This window comes from Coregonus lavaretus (assembly GCF_964263955.1).
Source record: "Coregonus lavaretus genome assembly, contig: HAP1_SCAFFOLD_145, whole genome shotgun sequence".
Taxonomy (NCBI): Eukaryota; Metazoa; Chordata; class Actinopteri; order Salmoniformes; family Salmonidae; genus Coregonus; species Coregonus lavaretus.
The window spans coordinates 309781-328714 of record NW_028165685.1 but is presented as its reverse complement, the minus strand read 5'-3'; the positions used below and the strand labels follow the sequence as shown (position 1 = coordinate 328714).

At 47.1% G+C, this 18934-nt stretch overlaps 1 protein-coding gene across 1 annotated transcript in view; it reads right to left on the bottom strand.

Moving 5' to 3' along the window:
- The window catches only part of LOC311115608 (developmentally-regulated GTP-binding protein 2), a 46773-nt gene that overhangs the window by 23814 nt on the left and 4025 nt on the right, over window positions 1-18934 (bottom strand). The window contains exons 3-5 of the mRNA XM_084190768.1: window positions 17953-18113; window positions 14470-14559; window positions 6596-6656 (exon numbers count right to left, since the gene is read on the bottom strand). Coding sequence (XP_084046894.1) covers window positions 6596-6656; window positions 14470-14559; window positions 17953-18113 — 312 coding nt within the window. The remainder of the gene's footprint in view (window positions 1-6595; window positions 6657-14469; window positions 14560-17952; window positions 18114-18934) is intronic.

Below are 18934 nucleotides of genomic sequence, written 5' to 3'. Positions count from 1 at the left end.
TACCTATATTAATAGCTCAGAGATAACACAATGCTCTATATTAATAGCACAGAGATAACACAATGCTCTATATTAATAGCTCAGAGATAACACAGTGCTCTATATTAATAGCTCAGAGATAACACAATGCTCTATATTAATAGCACAGAGATAACACAGTGCTCTATATTAATAGCACAGAGATAACACAGTGCTCTATATTAATAGCACAGAGATAACACAGTGCTCTATATTAATAGCTCAGAGATAACACAGTGCTCTATTTTAATAGCTCAGAGATAACACAGTGCTCTATATTAATAGCACAGTGATAACACAGTGCTCTATATTAATAGCACAGAGATAACACAGTGCTCTATATTAATAGCTCAGAGATAACACAATGCTCTATATTAATAGCACAGAGATAACACAGTGCTCTATATTAATAGCTCAGAGATAACACAGTGCTCTATTTTAATAGCTCAGAGATAACACAGTGCTCTATATTAATAGCACAGTGATAACACAGTGCTCTATATTAATAGCACAGAGATAACACAGTGCTCTATATTAATAGCTCAGAGATAACACAGTGCTCTATATTAATAGCACAGAGATAACAGTGCTCCATTTTAATAGCTCAGAGATAACACAGTGCTCTATATTAATAGCTCAGAGATAACACAGTGCTCTATATTAATAGCTCAGAGATAACACAGTGCTCTATATTAATAGCTCAGAGATAACACAGTGCTCTATATTAATAGCACAGAGATAACACAGTGCTCTATATTAATAGCTCAGAGATAACACAGTGCTCCATTTTAATAGCTCAGAGATAACAGTGCTCCATTTTAATAGCTCAGAGATAACACCGTGCTCTATATTAATAGCTCAGAGATAACACAGTGCACTATATTAATAGCTCAGAGATAACACAGTGCTCTATTTTAATAGCTCAGAGATAACACAGTGCTCTATATTAATAGCACAGTGATAACACAGTGCTCTATATTAATAGCACAGAGATAACACAGTGCTCTATATTAATAGCTCAGAGATAACACAGTGCTCTATATTAATAGCTCAGAGATAACAGTGCTCCATTTTAATAGCTCAGAGATAACACAGTGCTCTATATTAATAGCTCAGAGATAACACAGTGCTCTATATTAATAGCTCAGAGATAACACAGTGCTCTATTTTAATAGCTCAGAGATAACACAGTGCTCTATATTAATAGCTCAGAGATAACACAGTGCTCTATATTAATAGCTGAGATAACACAGTGCTCTATATTAATAGCTCAGAGATAACACAGTGCTCTATATTAATAGCTCAGAGATAACACGGTGCTCTATATTAATAGCACAGAGATAACACAGTGCACTATATTAATAGCTCAGAGATAACACAGTGCTCTATTTTAATAGCTCAGAGATAACACAGTGCTCTATATTAATAGCACAGAGATAACACAGTGCTCTATATTAATAGCACAGAGATAACACAGTGCTCTATATTAATAGCTCAGAGATAACACAGTGCTCTATATTAATAGCTCAGAGATAACACAGTGCTCTATATTAATAGCTCAGAGATAACAGTGCTCCATTTTAATAGCTCAGAGATAACACAGTGCTCTATATTAATAGCTCAGAGATAACACAGTGCTCTATATTAATAGCTCAGAGATAACACAGTGCTCTATATTAATAGCTCAGAGATAACACAGTGCTCTATATTAATAGCTCAGAGATAACACAGTGCTCTATATTAATAGCACAGAGATAACACAGTGCACTATATTAATAGCTCAGAGATAACACCGTGCTCTATATTAATAGCTCAGAGATAACACAGTGCACTATATTAATAGCTCAGAGATAACACAACTCTATATTAATAGCTCAGAGATAACACAATGCTCTATATTAATAGCTCAGAGATAACACAATGCTCTATATTAATAGCTCAGAGATAACACAGTGCTCTATTTTAATAGCTCAGAGATAACACAGTGCTCTATATTAATAGCTCAGAGATAACACAGTGCTCTATATTAATAGCACAGAGATAACACAGTGCTCTATATTAATAGCTCAGAGATAACACAGTGCTCTATATTAATAGCACAGAGATAACACAGTGCTCTATATTAATAGCTCAGAGATAACACAGTGCTCTATATTAATAGCACAGTGATAACACAATGCTCTATATTAATAGCACAGAGCTCTATATTAATAGCACAGTGATAACACAGTGCTCTATATTAATAGCTCAGAGATAACACAGTGCTCTATATTAATAGCACAGTGATAACACAATGCTCTATATTAATAGCACAGAGATAACACAGTGCTCTATATTAATAGCACAGTGATAACACAGTGCTCTATATTAATAGCACAGAGATAACACAGTGCTCTATATTAATAGCTCAGAGATAACACAGTGCTCTATATTAATAGCACAGAGATAACAGTGCTCCATTTTAATAGCTCAGAGATAACACAGTGCTCTATATTAATAGCTCAGAGATAACACAGTGCTCTATATTAATAGCTCAGAGATAACACAGTGCTCTATATTAATAGCTCAGAGATAACACAGTGCTCTATATTAATAGCACAGAGATAACACAGTGCTCTATATTAATAGCTCAGAGATAACACAGTGCTCCATTTTAATAGCTCAGAGATAACAGTGCTCCATTTTAATAGCTCAGAGATAACACCGTGCTCTATATTAATAGCTCAGAGATAACACAGTGCACTATATTAATAGCTCAGAGATAACACAGTGCTCTATTTTAATAGCTCAGAGATAACACAGTGCTCTATATTAATAGCACAGTGATAACACAGTGCTCTATATTAATAGCACAGAGATAACACAGTGCTCTATATTAATAGCTCAGAGATAACACAGTGCTCTATATTAATAGCTCAGAGATAACAGTGCTCCATTTTAATAGCTCAGAGATAACACAGTGCTCTATATTAATAGCTCAGAGATAACACAGTGCTCTATATTAATAGCTCAGAGATAACACAGTGCTCTATTTTAATAGCTCAGAGATAACACAGTGCTCTATATTAATAGCTCAGAGATAACACAGTGCTCTATATTAATAGCTGAGATAACACAGTGCTCTATATTAATAGCTCAGAGATAACACAGTGCTCTATATTAATAGCTCAGAGATAACACGGTGCTCTATATTAATAGCACAGAGATAACACAGTGCACTATATTAATAGCTCAGAGATAACACAGTGCTCTATTTTAATAGCTCAGAGATAACACAGTGCTCTATATTAATAGCACAGTGATAACACAGTGCTCTATATTAATAGCACAGAGATAACACAGTGCTCTATATTAATAGCTCAGAGATAACACAGTGCTCTATATTAATAGCTCAGAGATAACACAGTGCTCTATATTAATAGCTCAGAGATAACAGTGCTCCATTTTAATAGCTCAGAGATAACACAGTGCTCTATATTAATAGCTCAGAGATAACACAGTGCTCTATATTAATAGCTCAGAGATAACACAGTGCTCTATATTAATAGCTCAGAGATAACACAGTGCTCTATATTAATAGCTCAGAGATAACACAGTGCTCTATATTAATAGCACAGAGATAACACAGTGCACTATATTAATAGCTCAGAGATAACACCGTGCTCTATATTAATAGCTCAGAGATAACACAGTGCACTATATTAATAGCTCAGAGATAACACAACTCTATATTAATAGCTCAGAGATAACACAATGCTCTATATTAATAGCTCAGAGATAACACAATGCTCTATATTAATAGCTCAGAGATAACACAGTGCTCTATTTTAATAGCTCAGAGATAACACAGTGCTCTATATTAATAGCTCAGAGATAACACAGTGCTCTATATTAATAGCACAGAGATAACACAGTGCTCTATATTAATAGCTCAGAGATAACACAGTGCTCTATATTAATAGCACAGAGATAACACAGTGCTCTATATTAATAGCTCAGAGATAACACAGTGCTCTATATTAATAGCACAGTGATAACACAATGCTCTATATTAATAGCACAGAGCTCTATATTAATAGCACAGTGATAACACAGTGCTCTATATTAATAGCTCAGAGATAACACAGTGCTCTATATTAATAGCACAGTGATAACACAATGCTCTATATTAATAGCACAGAGATAACACAGTGCTCTATATTAATAGCACAGTGATAACACAGTGCTCTATATTAATAGCACAGAGATAACACAGTGCTCTATATTAATAGCTCAGAGATAACACAGTGCTCTATATTAATAGCACAGAGATAACACAGTGCTCTATATTAATAGCTCAGAGATAACACAGTGCTCTATATTAATAGCTCAGAGATAACACAGTGCTCTATATTAATAGCTCAGAGATAACACAGTGCTCTATATTAATAGCTCAGAGATAACACAGTGCTCTATATTAATAGCTCAGAGATAACACAGTGCTCTATATTAATAGCTCAGAGATAACACAGTGCTCTATATTAATAGCTCAGAGATAACACAGTGCTCTATATTAATAGCTCAGAGATAACACAGTGCTCTATATTAATAGCTCAGAGATAACACAGTGCTCTATATTAATAGCTCAGAGATAACACCGTGCTCTATATTAATAGCTCAGAGATAACACAGTGCACTATATTAATAGCTCAGAGATAACACAACTCTATATTAATAGCTCAGAGATAACACAATGCTCTATATTAATAGCTCAGAGATAACACAATGCTCTATATTAATAGCTCAGAGATAACACAGTGCTCTATTTTAATAGCTCAGAGATAACACAGTGCTCTATATTAATAGCTCAGAGATAACACAGTGCTCTATATTAATAGCACAGAGATAACACAGTGCTCTATATTAATAGCTCAGAGATAACACAGTGCTCTATATTAATAGCACAGAGATAACACAGTGCTCTATATTAATAGCTCAGAGATAACACAGTGCTCTATATTAATAGCACAGTGATAACACAATGCTCTATATTAATAGCACAGAGCTCTATATTAATAGCACAGTGATAACACAGTGCTCTATATTAATAGCTCAGAGATAACACAGTGCTCTATATTAATAGCACAGTGATAACACAATGCTCTATATTAATAGCACAGAGATAACACAGTGCTCTATATTAATAGCACAGTGATAACACAGTGCTCTATATTAATAGCACAGAGATAACACAGTGCTCTATATTAATAGCTCAGAGATAACACAGTGCTCTATATTAATAGCACAGAGATAACAGTGCTCCATTTTAATAGCTCAGAGATAACACAGTGCTCTATATTAATAGCTCAGAGATAACACAGTGCTCTATATTAATAGCTCAGAGATAACACAGTGCTCTATATTAATAGCTCAGAGATAACACAGTGCTCTATATTAATAGCTCAGAGATAACACAGTGCTCTATATTAATCCCACCCACATTATTGAGAGATAACAAAAGTCTCTCAGGAGTTCCACCAGGGGCGCGTTCAGCAGGACGCAATGTTTGGGAACGTTCAAGATAGACAGAAATCCGTTATGTAGGACACACAAGCCTCTCCGACATGTATAATAAGGCTCTACTCGTGGCATTTGTATCTGTAATGTTTCAACACCGTTTTGGCTACTAAACACGGCAGCAACCCCCTCTACAGTAGATAACCATTGTGGTAACCAGTTACTGTACCTTGGGAAGCCCCTTCTATGATTCCAACCCCCTCTACAGTAGATAGCCATCGTGGTAACCAGTTACTGTACCTTGGGAAGCCCCTTCTATGATTCCAACCCCCTCTACAGTAGATATCCATCGTGGTAACCAGTTACTGTACCTTGGGAAGCCCCTTCTATGATTCCAACCCCCTCTACAGTAGATAGCCATCGTGGTAACCAGTTACTGTACCTTGGGAAGCCCCTTCTATGATTCCAACCCCCTCTACAGTAGATATCCATCGTGGTAACCAGTTACTGTACCTTGGGAAGCCCCTTCTATGATTCCAACCCCCTCTACAGTAGATATCCATCGTGGTAACCAGTTACTGTACCTTGGGAAGCCCCTTCTATGATTCCAACCCCCTCTACAGTAGATAGCCATCGTGGTAACCAGTTACTGTACCTTGGGAAGCCCCTTCTATGATTCCAACCCCCTCTACAGTAGATAACCATCGTGGTAACCAGTTACTGTCCCTTGGGAAGCCCCTTCTATGATTCCAACCCCCTCTACAGTAGATAGCCATCGTGGTAACCAGTTACTGTACCTTGGGAAGCCCCTTCTATGATTCCAACCCCCTCTACAGTAGATAGCCATCGCGGTAACCAGTTACTGTACCTTGGGAAGCCCCTTCTATGATTCCAACCCCCTCTACAGTAGATAGCCATCGTGGTAACCAGTTACTGTACCTTGGGAAGCCCCTTCTATGATTCCAACCCCCTCTACAGTAGATAGCCATCGTGGTAACCAGTTACTGTACCTTGGGAAGCCCCTTCTATGATTCCAACCCCCTCTACAGTAGATAGCCATCGTGGTAACCAGTTACTGTACCTTGGGAAGCCCCTTCTATGATTCCCGGCAGATCCAGCAGCTGGATGTTGGCTCCATTATACTGGAGAGGACAACAGGATGGATTATTATACACTACTCATAGCACTGGCTGGCTGTGTGTGTGTGTGTGTGTGTGTGTGTGTGTAAAAATGTGTGGTACGGTGTGTGTGTGTGTATAGGTGCGTGTATATGTGTGGTACGGTGTGTGTGTGTTTGTGTATGTGTATAGGTGCGTGTATATGTGTGGTACGGTGTGTGTGTGGGTGCGTGTATGTGTGTGGTACGGTGTGTGTGTGTATAGGTGCGTGTATATGTGTGGTACGGTGTGTGTGTGTGTGTGGGTGCGTGTATGTGTGTGGTACGGTGTGTGTGTGTGTATAGGTGCGTGTATATGTGTGGTACGGTGTGTGTGTGTGTGTGTATAGGTGCGTGTATATGTGTGGTACGGTGTGTGTGTGTGTGTGTGTGTATATGTGTGGTACGGTGTGTGTGTGTGTGTAGGACAGTTAATTAAGAGCATTGAGCCAGTAACCAAAAGGTGTGGTATGGTGTGTGGGGGGTGTGGTACAGTGTGAGGATGTGTGGGTGGTGTGGTATGGTGTGTGGGGGTGTGGTATGGTGTGTGGGGGGTGTGGTACAGTGTGAGGGTGTGTGGGTGGTGTGGTATGGTGTGTGGGGGTGTGGTACGGTGTGGTACTGTGTGAGGGGGTGTGGTATGGTGTGTGGGGGTGTGGTATGTGTGGTACGGTGTGTGGTATGGTGTGTGTGGGGGTATGGTGTGGTACGGTGTGAGAGGGTGAGGGGGTGTGGTATGGTGTGGTATGGTGTGAGGGTGTGGTATGGTGTGTGGTATGGTGTGTGGGGGTGTGGTATGGTGTGTGGTATGGTGTGGTGTGTGGTACGGTGTGTGGTATGGTGTGTGGGGGTGTGGTATGGTGTGTGGGTGTGTGGTACGGTGTGAGGGGGTGTGGTACAGTGTGAGGGGGTGTGGTATGGTGTGGTACGGTGTGTGGGGGTGTGGTACGGTGTGAGGGGGTGTTGTATGGTGTGTGGGGGTGTGGTATGGTGTGGTACGGTGTGAGGGCGTATGGTATGGTGTGGTACGGTGTGTGGGGGTGTGGTATGTTGTGTGGGGGTGTGGTATGGTGTGTGGGGTGTAGTACGGTGTGGGTGGTGTAGTATGGTGTGTGGTATGGTGTGTGGGGGTGTGGTATGGTGTGGTATGGTGTGTGAGGGTGTGGTATGGTGTGGTATGGTACGGTGTGTGGGGGTGTGGTATGGTGTGGTATGGTGTGTGGGGTGTAGTACGGTGTGGGTGGTGTAGTATGGTGTGTGGTATGGTGTGTGGGGGTGTGGTATGGTGTGTGAGGGTGTGGTATGGTGTGGTATGGTACGGTGTGTGGGGGTGTGGTACGGTGTGAGGGGGTGTGGTACGGTGTGTGGGGGTGTGGTATGGTACGGTGTGAGGGGTGTGGTATGGTGTGGTACGGTGTGTGGGGGTGTGGTATGGTGTGTGGTATGGTGTGGGGGTGTGGTATGGTGTGGTACGGTGTGTGGGGGTGTGGTATGGTGTGGTATGTTGTGGTTCGGAGTGGTGTGGTATGGTGTGTGGGGGGTGTGGTATGGTGTGTGGTGTGGGGGTGTGGTATGGTGTGTGAGGGTGTGGTATGGTGTGTGGGGGTGTGGTATGGTGTGTGGGGGTGTGGTATGGTGTGTGGGGGGGTGGTACAGTGTGAGGGTGATTGGGTGGTGTGGTATGGTGTGTGGGGGTGTGGTACGGTGTGGGGGGGGTGGTATGGTGTGGTAAGGTGTGAGGGGGTGTGGTATGGTGTGTGGGGGTGTGGTATGGTGTGGTACAGTGTGAGGGGGTGTGGTATATGGTGTGGTACGGTGTGTGGGGGTGGGGTACGGTGTGAGGGGGTGTGGTATGGTGTGTGGGGGTGTGGTACGATGTAGGGGGTGTGGTATGGTGTGGTACGGTGTGGGGGTGTGGGTGGTGTGGTATGGTGTGTGGTGGTGTGGTATGGTGTGTGGGGGTGTGGTATGGTGCGTGAGGGTGTGGTATGGTGTGTGGGGGTGTGGTATGGTGTGTGGGGGTGTGGTATGGTGTGTGGGGGGGTGGTACAGTGTGAGGGTGTGTGGGTGGTGTGGTATGGTGGGGGGTGTGGTACGGTGTGGGGGGTGTGGTATGGTGTGTTAAGGTGTGAGGGGGTGTGGTATGGTGTGTGGGTACGGTGTGAGGGGGTGTGGTATATGGTATATAACTCCAGGGATACAGGTGAGGGTGGGGGGGGATGTACCTCTATAACTCCAGGGGATACAGGTGAGGATGGGGGGGGGGGGGGGGGGGGGGGGTGTACCTCTATAACTCCAGGGATACAGGTGAGGGTGGGGGGGGGGATGTACCTCTATAACTCCAGGGATACAGGTGAGGGTGGGGGGGGATGTACCTCTATAACTCCAGGGGATACAGGTGAGGATGGGGGGGATGTACCTCTATAACTCCAGGGATACAGGTGAGGGTGGGGGGGGGTGTACCTCTATAACTCCAGGGATACAGGTGAGGGTGGGGGGGGGGGGGGTGTACCTCTATAACTCCAGGGATACAGGTGAGGGTGGGGGGGGGTGTACCTCTATAACTCCAGGGGATACAGGTGAGGATGGGGGGGGGGGGGGGGGGGGGGGGGGTGTACCTCTATAACTCCAGGGATACAGGTGAGGGTGGGGGGGGGGGGGGGGGGGGGTGTACCTCTATAACTCCAGGGATACAGGTGAGGGTGGGGGGGGGTGTACCTCTATAACTCCAGGGATACAGGTGAGGGTGGGGGGGGGTGTACCTCTATAACTCCAGGGATACAGGTGAGGGTGGGGGGGGGATGTACCTCTATAACTCCAGGGATACAGGTGAGGGTGGGGGGGGGTGTACCTCTATAACTCCAGGGGATACAGGTGAGGGTGGGGGGGGGGGGGATGTACCTCTATAACTCCAGGGATACAGGTGAGGGTGGGGGGGGGTGTACCTCTATAACTCCAGGGATACAGGTGAGGGTGGGGGGGGGGGGGGTGTACCTCTATAACTCCAGGGATACAGGTGAGGGTGGGGGGGGGTGTACCTCTATAACTCCAGGGGATACAGGTGAGGATGGGGGGGGGGGGGGGGGGGGGTGTACCTCTATAACTCCAGGGATACAGGTGAGGGTGGGGGGGGGGGGGGTGTACCTCTATAACTCCAGGGATACAGGTGAGGGTGGGGGGGGGTGTACCTCTATAACTCCAGGGATACAGGTGAGGGTGGGGGGGGGTGTACCTCTATAACTCCAGGGATACAGGTGAGGGTGGGGGGGGGATGTACCTCTATAACTCCAGGGATACAGGTGAGGGTGGGGGGGGGGGGGGGTGTACCTCTATAACTCCAGGGATACAGGTGAGGGTGGGGGGGGGTGTACCTCTATAACTCCAGGGATACAGGTGAGGGTGGGGGGGGGGGGGGGGGTGTACCTCTATAACTCCAGGGATACAGGTGAGGGTGGGGGGGGATGTACCTCTATAACTCCAGGGATACAGGTGAGGGTGGGGGGGGGATGTACCTCTATAACTCCAGGGATACAGGTGAGGGTGGGGGGGGGGGGGGGGGTGTACCTCTATAACTCCAGGGATACAGGTGAGGGTGGGGGGGGATGTACCTCTATAACTCCAGGGGATACAGGTGAGGGTGGGGGGGGGGTGTACCTCTATAACTCCAGGGGATACAGGTGAGGGTGGGGGGGGGGGGGGGTGTACCTCTATAACTCCAGGGATACAGGTGAGGGTGGGGGGGGGGTGTACCTCTATAACTCCAGGGGATACAGGTGAGGGTGGGGGGGGGGGGGGGGGTGTACCTCTATAACTCCAGGGATACAGGTGAGGGTGGGGGAGGGGGGATGTACAGTGAGGGAAAAAAGTATTTGATCCCCTGCTGATTTTGTATATTTGCCCACTGACAAAGACATGATCAGTCTATAATTTTAATTGTAGGTTTATTTGAACAGTGAGAGACAGAATAACAACAACAAAATCCAGAAAAATGCATGTCAAAAATGTTATAAATTGATTTGCATTTTAATGAGGGAAATAAGTATTTGACCCCTCTGCAAAACATTACTTAGTACTTGGTGGCAAAACCCTTGTTGGCAATCACAGAGGTCAGACGTTTCTTGTAGTTGGCCACCAGGTTTGCACACATCTCAGGAGGGATTTTGTCCCACTCCTCTTTGCAGATCTTCTCCAAGTCATTAAGGTTTCGAGGCTGACGTTTGGCAACTCGAACCTTCAGCTCCCTCCACAGATTTTCTATGGGATTAAGGTCTGGAGACTGGCTAGGCCATTCCAGGACCTTAATGTGCATCTTCTTGAGCCACTCCTTTGTTGCCTTGGCCGTGTGTTTTGGGTCATTGTCATGCTGGAATACCCATCCACGACCCATTTTCAATGCCCTGGCTGAGGGAAGGAGGTTCTCACCCAAGATTTGACGGTACATGGCCCCCGTCCATCGTCCCTTTGATGCAGTGAAGTTGTCCTGTCCCCTTAGCAGAAAAACACTTCCTTAGCATAATGTTTCCACCTCCATGCTTGACAGTGGGGATGGTGTTCTTGGGGTCATAGGCAGCATTCCTCCTCCTCCAAACACGGCGAGTTGAGTTGATGCCAAAGAGCTCGATTTTGGTCTCATCTGACCACAACAATTTCACCCAGTTCTCCTCTGAATCATTCAGATGTTCATTGGCAAACTTCAGACGGGCCTGTATATGTGCTTTCTTGAGCAGGGGGACCTTGCGGGTGCTGCAGGATTTCAGTCCTTCACGGCTTTGTGTGTTACCAATTGTTTTCTTGGTGATTATGATCCCAGCTGCCTTGAGATCATTGACAAGATCCTCCCGTGTAGTTCTGGGCTGATTCCTCACCGCTCTCATGATCATTGCAACTCCACGAGGTGAGATCTTGCATGGAGCCCCAGGCCGAGGGAGATTGACAGTTCTTTTGTGTTTCTTCCATTTGCGAATAATCGCACCAACTGTTGTCACCTTCTCACCAAGCTGCTTGGCGATGGTCTTGTAGCCCATTCCAGCCTTGTGTAGGTCTACAATCTTGTTCCTGACATCTTTGGAGAGCTCTTTGGTTTTGGCCATGGTGGAGAGTTTGGAATCTGATTGATTGATTACTTCTGTGGACAGGTGTATTTTATACAGGTAACACGCTGAGATTAGGAGCACTCCCTTTAAGAGTGTGCTCCTAATCTCAGCTCGTTACCTGTATAAAAGACACCTGGGAGCCAGAAATCTTTCTGATTGAGAGGGGGTCAAATACTTACTTCCCTCATTAAAATGCAATTCAATTTATATCATTTTTGACATGCGTTTTTCTGGATTTTTTTGTTGTTATTCTGTCTCTCACTGTTCAAATAAACCTACCATTAAAATTATAGACTGATCATGTCTTTGTCAGTGGGCAAACGTACAAAATCAGCAGGGGATCAAATACTTTTTTCCCTCACTGTACCTCTATAACTCCAGGGATACAGGTGAGGGTGGGGGGGGGTGTACCTCTATAACTCCAGGGATACAGGTGAGGGTGGGGGGGGGTGTACCTCTATAACTCCAGGGATACAGGTGAGGGTGGGGGGGGTGTACCTCTATAACTCCAGGGATACAGGTGAGGGTGGGGGGGGTGTACCTCTATAACTCCAGGGATACAGGTGAGGGTGGGGGGGGGGGGGGGGGTGTACCTCTATAACTCCAGGGATACAGGTGAGGGTGGGGGGGGGGGGGGGTGTACCTCTATAACTCCAGGGATACAGGTGAGGGTGGTGGGGGGGGGGGTGTATCTCTATAACTCCAGGATACAGGTGAGGGTGGGGGGGGTGTACTCTATAACTCCAGGGGATACAGGTGAGGGTGGGGGGGTGTACCTCTATAACTCCAGGGGATACAGGTGAGGGTGGGGGGGGGTGTACCTCTATAACTCCAGGGGATACAGGTGAGGGGTGGGGGGGGTGTATCTCTATAACTCCAGGGATACAGGTGAGGGTGGTGGGGGGGGGGGGGTGTATCTCTATAACTCCAGGGATACAGGTGAGGGTGGGGGGGGATGTACCTCTATAACTCCAGGGGATACAGGTGAGGGTGGGGGGGGTGTACCTCTATAACTCCAGGGGATACAGGTGAGGGTGGGGGGGGTGTACCTCTATAACTCCAGGGGATACAGGTGAGGGTGGGGGGGGGGGATGTACCTCTATAACTCCAGGGGATACAGGTGAGGGTGGGGGGGGATGTACCTCTATAACTCCAGGGGATACAGGTGAGGGTGGGGGGGGGGATGTACCTCTATAACTCCAGGGGATACAGGTGAGGGTGGGGGGGGGGATGTACCTCTATAACTCCAGGGGATACAGGTGAGGGTGGGGGTTGGGGATGTACCTCTATAACTCCAGAGGATACAGGTGAGGGTGGGGGGGGTGTACCTCTATAACTCCAGGGATACAGGTGAGGGTGGGTGGGGGGGGTGTACCTCTATAACTCCAGGATACAGGTGAGGGTGGTGGGGGGGGGTGTACCTCTATAACTCCAGAGGATACAGGTGAGGGTGGGGGGGTGTACCTCTATAACTCCAGGGATACAGGTGAGGGTGGGGGGGGGGGGGGATGTACCTCTATAACTCCAGGGATACAGGTGAGGGTGGGGGGGGTGTACCTCTATAACTCCAGGGGATACAGGTGAGGGTGGGGGGGGGGATGTACCTCTATAACTCCAGGGATACAGGTGAGGGTGGGGGGGGGGGATGTACCTCTATAACTCCAGAGGATACAGGTGAGGGTGGGGGGGGTGTACCTCTATAACTCCAGGGATACAGGTGAGGGTGGGGGGGATGTACCTCTATAACTCCAGGGGATACAGGTGAGGGTGGGGGGGGGATGTACCTCTATAACTCCAGGGGATACAGGTGAGGGTGGGGGGGGGGATGTACCTCTATAACTCCAGGGATACAGGTGAGGGTGGGGGGGGGGGGATGTACCTCTATAACTCCAGGGGATACAGGTGAGGGTGGGGGGGGGGGGGGGGGGGGTGTACCTCTATAACTCCAGGGGATACAGGTGGGGTGGGGGGGGGGGGGGGGTGTACCTCTATAACTCCAGGGATACAGGTGAGGGTGGGGGGGGGTGTACCTATATAACTCCAGAGGATACAGGTGAGGGTGGGGGGGGGGGTGGGATGTACCTCTATAACTCCAGGGATACAGGTGAGGGTGGGGGGGGGGGGGGGTGGGGGGGGGTGTACCTCTATAACTCCAGGGATACAGGTGAGGGTGGGGGGGATGTACCTCTATAACTCCAGGGGATACAGGTGAGGGTGGGGGGGGGGGGGGTGGTGTACCTCTATAACTCCAGGGGATACAGGTGAGGGTGGGGGGGGGGATGTACCTCTATAACTCCAGGGGATACAGGTGAGGGGTGGGGATGTACCTCTATAACTCCAGGGGATACAGGTGAGGGTGGGGGGGGGGGGGGGGATGTACCTCTATAACTTCAGGGATACAGGTGAGGGTGGGGGGGAGGTGTACCTCTATAACTCCAGGGGGATACAGGTGAGGGTGGGGGGGATGTACCTCTATAACTCCAGGGATACAGGTGAGGGTGGGGGGGGTGTACCTCTATAACTCCAGGGGATACAGGTGAGGGTGGGGGGGGGGGTGTACCTCTATAACTCCAGGGATACAGGTGAGGGTGGGGGGGGGGGGGTGTACCTCTATAACTCCAGGGGATACAGGTGAGGGTGGGGGGGGGGGGGTGTACCTCTATAACTCCAGGGGATACAGGTGAGGGTGGGGGGGGGGGGGTGTACCTCTATAACTCCAGGGATACAGGTGAGGGTGGTGAACTCATAGGAAGCTGCTTCACTGGCTGTTGCTGTCATCAGACTGAGGAAGGTGGACTAGAGGAGACAGAGACATGAGTTAACACAGAGGACTAGAGGAGACAGAGACATGAGTTAACACAGAGGACTAGAGGAGAGAGAGACATGAGTTAACACACAGGACTAGAGGACAGAGACATGAGTTAACACAGAGGACTAGAGGAGAGGAGAGAGACATGAGTTAACACAGAGGACTAGAGGACAGAGACATGAGTTAACATACAGGACTAGAGGACAGAGACATGAGTTAACACAGAGGACAGAGACATGAGTTAACACAGAGGACTAGAGGAGACAGAGACATGAGTTAACACAGAGGACTAGAGAGAGACATGAGTTAACACAGAGGACTAGAGGAGAGAGACATGAGTTAACACAGAGGACTAGAGGAGAGAGACATGAGTTAACACACAGGACTAGAGGACAGAGACATGAGTTAACACAGAGGACTAGAGAGAGACATGAGTTAACACAGAGGACTAGAGAGAGACATGAGTTAACACACAGGACTAGAGGAGAGAGACATGAGTTAACACACAGGACTAGAGGACAGAGACATGAGTTAACACACAGGACTAGAGGACAGAGACATGAGTTAACACAGAGGACTAGAGGACAGAGACATGAGTTAACACACAGGACTAGAGGACAGAGACATGAGTTAACACACAGGACTAGAGGACAGAGACATGAGTTAACACACAGGACTAGAGAGAGACATGAGTTAACACAGAGGACTAGAGGACAGAGATGAGTTAACACACAGGACTAGAGGACAGAGACATGAGTTAACACACAGGACTAGAGGACAGAGACATGAGTTAACACACAGGACTAGAGGACAGGACAGAGACATGAGTTAACACACAGGACTAAAGGACAGAGACATGAGTTAACACACAGGACTAGAGGACAGAGACATGAGTTAACACACAGGACTAGAAGACAGAGACATGAGTTAACACAGAGGACTAGAGGACAGAGACATGAGTTAACACACAGGACTAGAGGACAGAGACATGAGTTAACACACAGGACTAGAGGACAGAGACATGAGTTAACACACAGGACTAGAGGACAGAGACATGAGTTAACACACAGGACTAGAGGACAGAGACATGAGTTAACACAGAGGACTAGAGGAGGGGACAGAGACATGAGTTAACACAGAGGACTAGAGGAGACAGAGACATGAGTTAACACACAGGACTAGAGGACAGAGACATGAGTTAACACACAGGACTAGAGGAGAGAGACATGAGTTAACACACAGGACTAGAGGACAGAGACATGAGTTAACACACAGGACTAGAGGACAGAGACATGAGTTAACACACAGGACTAGAGGACAGAGACATGAGTTAACACACAGGACTAGAGGAGAGAGACATGAGTTAACACACAGGACTAGAGGACAGAGACATGAGTTAACACACAGGACTAGAGGACAGAGACATGAGTTAACACAGAGGACTAGAGGACAGAGACATGAGTTAACACACAGGACTAGAGGACAGAGACATGAGTTAACACACAGGACTAGAGGACAGGACAGAGACATGAGTTAACACACAGGACTAGAGGACAGAGACATGAGTTAACACACAGGACTAGAGGACAGAGACATGAGTTAACACAGAGGACTAGAGGACAGAGACATGAGTTAACACAGAGGACTAGAGGACAGAGACATGAGTTAACACACAGGACTAGAGGACAGAGACATGAGTTAACATACAGGACTAGAGGACAGAGACATGAGTTAACACAGAGGACTAGAGGAGAGAGACATGAGTTAACACACAGGACTAGAGGACAGAGACATGAGTTAACACAGAGGACTAGAGGAGAGAGACATGAGTTAACACACAGGACTAGAGGACAGAGACATGAGTTAACACACAGGACTAGAGGACAGGACAGAGACATGAGTTAACACACAGGACTAGAGGACAGAGACATGAGTTAACACAGAGGACTAGAGGAGAGAGACATGAGTTAACACACAGGACTAGAGGACAGAGACATGAGTTAACACAGAGGACTAGAGGACAGAGACATGAGTTAACACACAGGACTAGAGGACAGAGACATGAGTTAACACACAGGACTAGAGGACAGGACAGAGACATGAGTTAACACACAGGACTAGAGGACAGAGACATGAGTTAACACACAGGACTAGAGGACAGAGACATGAGTTAACACAGAGGACTAGAGGACAGAGACATGAGTTAACACAGAGGACTAGAGGACAGAGACATGAGTTAACACACAGGACTAGAGGACAGAGACATGAGTTAACATACAGGACTAGAGGACAGAGACATGAGTTAACACAGAGGACTAGAGGAGAGAGACATGAGTTAACACACAGGACTAGAGGACAGAGACATGAGTTAACACACAGGACTAGAGGAGACAGAGACATGAGTTAACACACAGGACTAGAGGACAGAGACATGAGTTAACACAGAGGACTAGAGGAGAGAGACATGAGTTAACACAGAGGACTAGAGGAGAGAGACATGAGTTAACACAGAGGACTAGAGGAGAGAGACATGAGTTAACACAGAGGACAGAGACATGAGTTAACACAGAGGACTAGAGGAGAGAGACATGAGTTAACACACAGGACTAGAGGACAGAGACATGAGTTAACACACAGGACTAGAGGAGAGAGACATGAGTTAACACACAGGACAAGAGGACAGAGACATGAGTTAACACAGAGGACAGAGACATGAGTTAACACACAGGACTAGAGGACAGGACAGAGACATGAGTTAACACACAGGACTAGAGGACAGAGACATGAGTTAACACAGAGGACTAAAGGACAGAGACATGAGTTAACACACAGGACTAGAGGACAGAGACATGAGTTAACACACAGGACTAGAGGACAGAGACATGAGTTAACACACAGGACTAGAGTACAGAGACATGAGTTAACACACAGGACTAGAGGAGAGAGACATGAGTTAACACACAGGACTAAAGGACAGAGACATGAGTTAACACACAGGACTAGAGGAGAGAGACATGAGTTAACACACAGGACTAGAGGAGAGAGACATGAGTTAACACAGAGGACAGGACAGAGACATGAGTTAACACAGAGGACTAGAGGACAGAGACATGAGTTAACACAGAGGACTAGAGGAGAGAGACATGAGTTAACACACAGGACTAGAGGACAGAGACATGAGTTAACACAGAGGACTAGAGGACAGAGACATGAGTTAACACACAGGACTAGAGGACAGAGACATGAGTTAACACACAGGACTAGAGGACAGAGACATGAGTTAACACAGAGGACTAGAGGACAGAGACATGAGTTAACACACAGGACTAGAGGAGGGGACACGTTGTGAGCGTGCTCAGTCTGTTTCCTGTCTGACCCACCTTTCCAACGGAGGGGAAGCCTATCAGTGCGACACGTGCGTCTCCAGACTTCATGACATCGAAGCCCTCTCCTTTGGCTCCTGCTGACTTCGAGGGCTCCAGCAGCTGGGCGCGGTACTTAGCTAGCTTAGCCTTCAGCAGACCCAGATGGTACTCGGTGGCTACACACACACACACACACACACACACACGCGGGAAAATAGTGTGAAGATTAGTTTGGTTCAACAACTTATAGTTTCTCAGGTACTGAGGTACCAGGCAGTCAGCCCACTTATTAGGGTTCAGAGCCCAGGCAGTCAGCCCAATAATTAGTGTTCAGAGCCCAGGCAGTCAGCCCACTAATTAGTGTTCAGAGCCCAGGCAGTCAGCCCACTAATTAGTGTTCAGAGCCCAGGCAGTCAGCCCACTAATTAGTGTTCAGAGACCAGGCAGTCAGCCCACTAATTAGTGTTCAGAGCCCAGGCAGTCAGCCCACTAATTAGTGTTCAGAGCCCAGGCAGTCAGCCCACTAATTAGTGTTCAGAGACCAGGCAAGTGTTCAGAGCCCAGGCAGTCAGCCCTCTAATTAGTGTTCAGAGCCCAGGCAGTCAGCCCACTAATTAGTGTTCAGAGCCCAGGCAGTCAGCCCACTAATTAGTGTTCAGAGCCCAGGCAGTCAGCCCACTAATTAGTGTTCAGAGCCCAGGCAGTCAGCCCACTAATTAGTGTTCAGAGCCCAGGCAGTCAGCCCACTAATTAGTGTTCAGAGCCCAGGCAGTCAGCCCACTAATTAGTGTTCAGAGCCCAGGCAGTCAGCCCACTAATTAGTGTTCAGAGCCCAGGCAGTCAGCACACTAATTAGTGTTCAGAGACCAGGCAGTGCTCCCACTCTCATTGTGACATGGGTTGATTGAAATGTCCTGGGTAGACAGACCCCACTAGCGAGGCGTGACTGACATCAGAGTAACTGGCTAGCTAATCAGCCGGCCACTCTCGGCAGACC